The sequence below is a fragment of the Ascochyta rabiei genome, chromosome 18, assembly GCF_004011695.2.
Source record: "Ascochyta rabiei chromosome 18, complete sequence".
NCBI lineage: Eukaryota > Fungi > Ascomycota > Dothideomycetes > Pleosporales > Didymellaceae > Ascochyta > Ascochyta rabiei.
Window position 1 is genome coordinate 392214 of NC_082422.1, and position 6427 is coordinate 398640.

General features: G+C 48.6%; 1 protein-coding gene across 1 annotated transcript, besides 8 other annotated features; it reads left to right on the top strand.

The window, feature by feature from the left end:
- Positions 1-147: 147 nt before the first annotated feature.
- Positions 148-192: a mobile genetic element.
- Positions 161-2279: a mobile genetic element.
- Positions 448-477: a tandem repeat.
- Positions 2280-3195: 916 nt separating the features above from the next.
- Positions 3196-3229: a tandem repeat.
- Positions 3230-3260: 31 nt separating this feature from the next.
- EKO05_0009963 (uncharacterized protein) lies at positions 3261-5924 on the top strand (the record flags this gene model as incomplete). The annotated part of the gene is made up of 1 exon (XM_038946975.1): positions 3261-5924. The coding sequence occupies one exon, from the start codon at positions 3261-3263 to the stop codon at positions 5922-5924; it is 2664 nt and encodes an 887-aa protein (XP_038794521.1).
- Positions 3299-3338: a tandem repeat.
- Positions 3964-4001: a tandem repeat.
- An 11-nt stretch (positions 5925-5935) lies between the features above and the next one.
- Positions 5936-5992: a tandem repeat.
- A 4-nt stretch (positions 5993-5996) lies between these two features.
- Positions 5997-6031: a tandem repeat.
- Positions 6032-6427: the final 396 nt, after the last annotated feature.

The following is a 6427-nucleotide window of genomic DNA, read 5'->3' on the forward strand; positions in this document are numbered from 1 at the left end:
GCCTGAGGGGAGCGTGTGGTTCATGAGATATTTGCACGCTGGGGTAGCTTGCATATCTCGGTGACTGACGTACCTAAGAGGTACGTCAGCAATGCTGCCGCTTTGTTTAAAGATCCTCGGCTCACGCGGGTCTTGGGATTCAGAGCATACCGTGTCCGTGCGCGCAACGACCGGAGTCGCGCAACAACCGAATCATCACAACTACACCATACTTTAACGTGTTGTAACTCAACAACTATAGCAGCTATTAACAAAGCGCTTGCAGCAATTAATGCGCTAAAACCAGGCGAAAAACTTGTGTATTAGCATTTTGCTACTAGGTTTAGCGTTAACTGCGTAACTCTAGCTTAGAGACACAAGCACGTTTAGGACTCCTAGGAGACTAAGGATATTAACTAGCAACGTTTAACGCTATAACAGGAGATAGAGCTTATAAAGTACATAGAGTTACTTAGTACTTATTACTTACTACCTACTAGAGAGATAATCTAGAATTTCGCGTCGCTAGTGGCTCAAAATCCAGTTAGTGAGAGCTAGGTTACCTGCTTTATTAACAAGTACTCTATCTATCTTATCTTGCGTTACTCTACTAGGATAGATTAACTATGTTATAATACTAATTCCTATAATAAATATACGCTCTACTTTAACCTACTATAGTACAAAATCTCTAAATACTCTATTAAGGGTTACTACACACATAATATAGATAAAAAGGGCTTTATAATTAGCATTAAAGGTAAGATAAAACATATGTTTAGTAAGTGTATATAGATAAAGGGAGAGATTAAAGCATCTATCTAGGATAGTAACTAAGCTTAGCAGACGCTTATAGCGTGTGTGTGTAGTAATAGAACAGTACTACTACTAGGCATTATCTATAAGTTAGCTAATGCTAGCATTAAATTAGACTAGGTAGCTAAAATTAAGCTAAGAAAACACTCTGTAATAGTTATATTAAGTTCCTTAGGGTGGACAAATAGGGATATAGGCCTTGCCTGGCTTAAGCAGGTGTTTAATTACTACACTAAGGAAAAAGCACAAAGAAATAAAGGCTTTTAATACTAGATAGCCACAGATCCTACGTAACAATAGACTTTATTAAGTACTGTAATAACTTTAAGATCCTTCTAGCTGTCCTTCCCCCTTACTTAACCTAAACGCTCTAGCTACTTAATATAGTGCTGTTTAAGCCTCTATTAACAGCGTACTTAAAAGCAGTTATAACACACATCTATAAGGCTTAAAACAACACACCTATTACTAGAGCAGACTTCTTCTGCCTATTCTAGCTAGCGTAGATGTGTAGCTTTACTAAAAAGCTAATACTTAAGTCCTTTAAGGCAACAGGTATCTATCTACTTAATTCTAACATTATCCTCTACTGCTTTGTTAAAACACCAGAGAGCTTAGATTTAGATAGGTCCTTATTGTCTATTTATAGCAACAAGGATTAGCTTAAAATAGAGACGTTGTTGCAGCGTGTAGTTAAAAACTAGAGTAAGAGTAACGTTAAAAAGATAAGATAATTAATCTACTACATCTTAGTTAAAACCTTACTCTTCTAGCATAAGATAGATAGCCTTAAAAAGACTCTAAAGACGCAGAAGAAGCACAAAAAGAAGAGCAAAACCTTAGACTTGCAGCAACAGCAGAAGTACTATAGTAGTGTAGTGTTCTAGTTACCTAGAAAGGTTAATAAAGCACACTTCTATAAGCAAGTCAGACAATATAAGGAGAAGGAGGAGAGGCTTAGAAAAGCTACTAGTAAGGAAGTAGCAGCTGCTAAGAAGCTAGTTAAGGAGAAGGAGAAGGAGGAGAGGCATGTAGCGTAAGAGGCAGCTAAGGTAGTACATAAGAAGGAGAAGGCTAATACAGCAAATTAGAAGGCTAAACAGAAGGCTAAAAAGCAGTATTAATAATAAGAGCTTAATGCTGCAAAAGCTATATAATTACCTTAAAAGGGTAAGAGAAAAGCTTTATAAGTAACCTAGCTAAAAAAGTATTAAAAACATAGTCTTAGGGATAATGTTAGTAGTTGTAGTCCCCTATTACTGTCCCTAGCTCCCCTACTTAAAACTACATCACATAGCCGTAATGTTAAGTTACTAGCCAAATTTAAATAGTACATCTTTTTTGCAAGTAAGTAATTAGTACTACACTATAAAATTATAAAATAATAGCTGTTGTAGGTGGCTCTATAGCCTTATCTAATTTTGAGCGTTAAGGTGGTTTTCGGTTGTTGCGCGACTCTGGTTGTTGCGCGCACGGACACGGTATACAACACAACCGTGCGTTGTCGAGTAATACGAGTCAGAAAGCGTACTTGGTTGCAAACAATGAAGGAGCGGAACAACGGACACACGGAAACCCGAGTCTTCGAAAAGTCCACGGACGTCTTCTTCGATCGCAAACTTGGCAAGCCCAGGAACGGTAACCGGTTCTTCAATCACTCCCGGGGGTTCCCAAGAAAGAAGCATGTAAGTGCGGCGTTTGGGCGCCGAGGAGGACGGCTCTTCTATGCTTCATAACGTATCCTGGGGAATTTATTTTTTAACAGCGGGAAAGGCTGCTTCGATGCAGTTGGCTCACGGCCAATGACTTGGAGACAGCAACGAACGATAGTAATCGACATAGGGACGACGGCATGGTGTTGAAATGTCGGTGCAATCATAAAGATCGATGTTCACATATGCTGAGATTGTGGCGCGTACGCCGCAAATCAGCTGTCAAAGGGTCCAGGCGCACTAAATTAGCGCTGTCCCAGCCAAACCCTGAGTACCGGTAGGCTTGACGACTGGAATAGTAGATGACATATCTGATAGCTTTGCAGATACTAAGCCAGCAGCAAGAGGGCTATGAGGATCTCTCAGCTACTTATCGTTGGTGCTTACAGACTTCATTAATTTATGACCTCCAGGTGCCGGGTTTGAAGACACGAAGTCGTCGAGTCTGCACCAGCATTGCCTAATCTACAGAGTATTTCACGTCTTCCAATTTGGCTTAAGCAGCGTTGGCCTGATCGCGAACAGTAGATTGCTTCTCCCTACTGAAATGATAAAAGTGAATGGCAGTGTGCGTGTGAATGTCGCAGACGCGCTGACACTAGTGGCTCGGGCTCGGACCGCTTTGCGACGCGCCGGCACTGTTTACCTGCACGACAAACACACAACAAGGCCATTGTTAGCTTCCCCACAAAGGCGACGGCGACGGCAACGGCCACAGCAACAACCTGAGGCTGGATGCACAGGTGGCGAGCGATGGCACGAACACACTCGTCATACACGGCCAGCCCTGCGCGCACGCGCTCGCCGCGACGTAGCGCAGCGCAGCGCAGCAGCTCCGAGGATGGCTCGCAGTATGAAATGGACCTGGACGCGTTGGGACTAAACTCGACATTCGAGTCGACGGCGCTGGAAGGCAGCCATGAGCCGCCTGTGGACCGCGTCGACAGCAGCGAGGTCGAAGGCCCGGACGACTTCACCATGAACATGACATACTGGATGACCGCCGACCTGCCGCCCGCACACGTCAAGTCGCGGAAAGAAGCCAAGAAAACAGACAGCCGGCCTGCGACAAGCAGAGAGCGTCCCACAGGTGAGGAACGTAGCCAGCAGGCGCCAGCAGCGCTCAGATCGTCCACGGCGGCGTCGCCCACGGTGCGCGTCGACAACGGCACTACAGCCAGCCGCGAGCGCAGCACCCCGGCCTCGGAGCGCTCTATGGAGAACGACGAGAAGGTGCGCAGCTTCCTCAGCGCCCTGCCCGATGCCAACCTCGACCTCGACCTCGACCACCTCCCTGCCGGCACGCCCCTGCACGGCCCTCACCACAGCCTGCTCCAGGTCCCGCGCTCCTCGCCGCCCAAAGCCCGCTCTCTGCAGCCCACCGTCGAGGACGTCGACACCCCGCGCAAGCCCACCCAGCAGACCGTCATCCACCACCCTTCGCCCACCGCCCGCGACGATCACGACCGCGCGCACGACCACGACCACGATCACAGGCGCTCGGCACCCCAGGACCGCGTCGTCCAGCTGCAGGCACGCCTAGACCAGCAGGAGCTTGCCGCCCGCACACGCATCACCGAGCTCGAGACTATCCTCGCCTATACGCGCACCGAGCTCGAGACCGCACGAGACGACAACTACAAGCACAAAGACAACATCGCCGGGCTGCAACGCTTGCTCGAGGAACAGCGGGTCAATCAGAATGCAGTCAATGACTCTCTTGAAAGCCGCCTGAAGGCTCAGCACGATGCGCACAAGCTGGAACTGCAGGAACGCGAAGAAGAGCTGCAACGGGACCATGCACTCCAGCTTCAAACCCAGCATGCGGAGTTCCAACGTCAACATAAAGAGCTTGAAGCATCAAGGTGCGCAGCTGGCAAAGAAGCAGAGACGACGTGTCAGACGCTTGAAAACGTACAGGCACAGGCGACCCAACTCAAACAGTCAAACGATCAGCATGTTCAACGCATGAAAGACATGCAAATGACGCAAGAAAAGAGAACAGAGCAAGACTTTGCCACTGAAAGGTCCGAAATGCAGAGCAAGCTGGCAGCTGTCCAATCCCATGCAGACACTCTACAAGCCGATTTGGCGCGCGCCACGGCCGAAGCAAAGGCCTCCCGTGAAGACCCACAAGCACTGGATACCCACAACGCTGCCACAAAGTCCACAACCGACCACTACCTCTCGCGCATAGCATACCTTGAGACGCATCTTCAAGATGCAAAGTTCTCACTCGAATGTGCCCAAGCTGATGTCGCTGCAAAAGCGCAACTCTTCCAGACAAACATCGATCTCAACACTAGTCTTCGAACCTTGCGCAGCGAGCTCGACACCCAGCGAGGCGCGTTCGACAGCCTGAGGTTGAGAAGAAGTTCTCACTTGACATCAGAGTCGCAGCTACACCTAGAACTCACTGCAAAAGAACAACTCGTAGTCCAACACGTTGCTGAGAAGGAAGTTCTGGAACACCAACTCAGCACAGCGCAGGGTCGCATCTCAGGTCTTGAATCCAGTCTCGCTGCATTGCGAACACAGCTTGCAGACGCGCATCGCGAAATCGGAAGCGTCCGCACAGATGTTGAGCGTGTCTCAAACGAACTTGACGATGCGAACGACCGTCTAGCCGACGCACGTGCAGAGGCAGATCGCCGCGTTGCGGATATTGAGAAAAAGCTCGCCAAGACGAAAGACTTGAAACTAGAGGCTGAGAGCAAGTTAAGGGAGCTGATGTCTCAGCACGATGACTTGGTGGAAGGGCATGCAGCAATGCTGGAGAAAGTGCGTGACAAGGCCGAAGACGCAGTACGCAAGACAGGTGCTCTCCTCACCCAGGAAAGGAAAGAGAAAGCTAGACTGAAGAAGGATGTGGAGCGGCTGCAACGCGAGATGGAACAACTCCGGGCCAACGAGCATGGAACTGACGAGTCCGATAACACTACCCAATCACACTTAGTGGTCGGGCAGCTCGATGACACCAATGACAAAGAGATCGAGAGTCTGCGCACCATCATCAAGAACCAGATTGCGGAGACAAAAACATTAAACTCATCGCACGCCTCTGCCCTAACCTCTCTGCGCACTACACACGAAGCAGCCCTTACAGCCCTTCGCTCCGAGGTATCAACCCTCCAGCAGCGCCTCGACATCCAGGCCCGCGACCACGAAGCCATCAACGCAGCCATGGACGAGCAGCTCTCGCACCTCCTATCGAAACTCATGAAAGAACGCGCCCGCACCGTTGTAGGCAAGCGCGACGATCAGTGGGAAGAAGTGCAGAAGAGCGCCGCGTCCGAGAAGGAACTGTTGGGTAAAATGCTTCTGAGGCAATGGGGGAGGGAGGAGTGCGGGATTGCAGAGGAGAAGAGGGGACAGAAGCAGTTGTTCGAGTATAAGTATGCTGCCAAGGAAAGGTGATTTTCATGGTCGTATTGGGTACTGCGTATTGGCGTTATCGGTGTTGGCTTTTATATTGGTATTGGTATCATTTCACGAATCACGAATCACGAATAAACAAAACGAATTTAATGTTACGAACGCCGCATCATCATCATCATCCTTGTCTTATCCTTGGCCGTGCGATCTGCAAGCTCACATGCAGGATGAATGAATAGCTTCGTTTATGCGGTGGATAGTGAACCTTGGCAGGAACAACACAAGCGTGCGTTTTTCTGAACTCCGGGAGGCACTCGGCCTAGATTAACATGTACATCGCACGCTGACAAGTTCTACACGACTTACGGTATCTTTGAGTAGTTAAGGTGGCATGAGTACTACCCAGATATTATCCAGTCCGGGCTGAAATTAAAGCGGGGGTAGGACTTCGTCTTGAATTCCGAGTTCTGGGAGGCGCTTCAGCTGCGTCTTTGGACGTGTTTTTATCTTGGGAAGTCCTCAAATTATTACAGCTCTAATTGGCG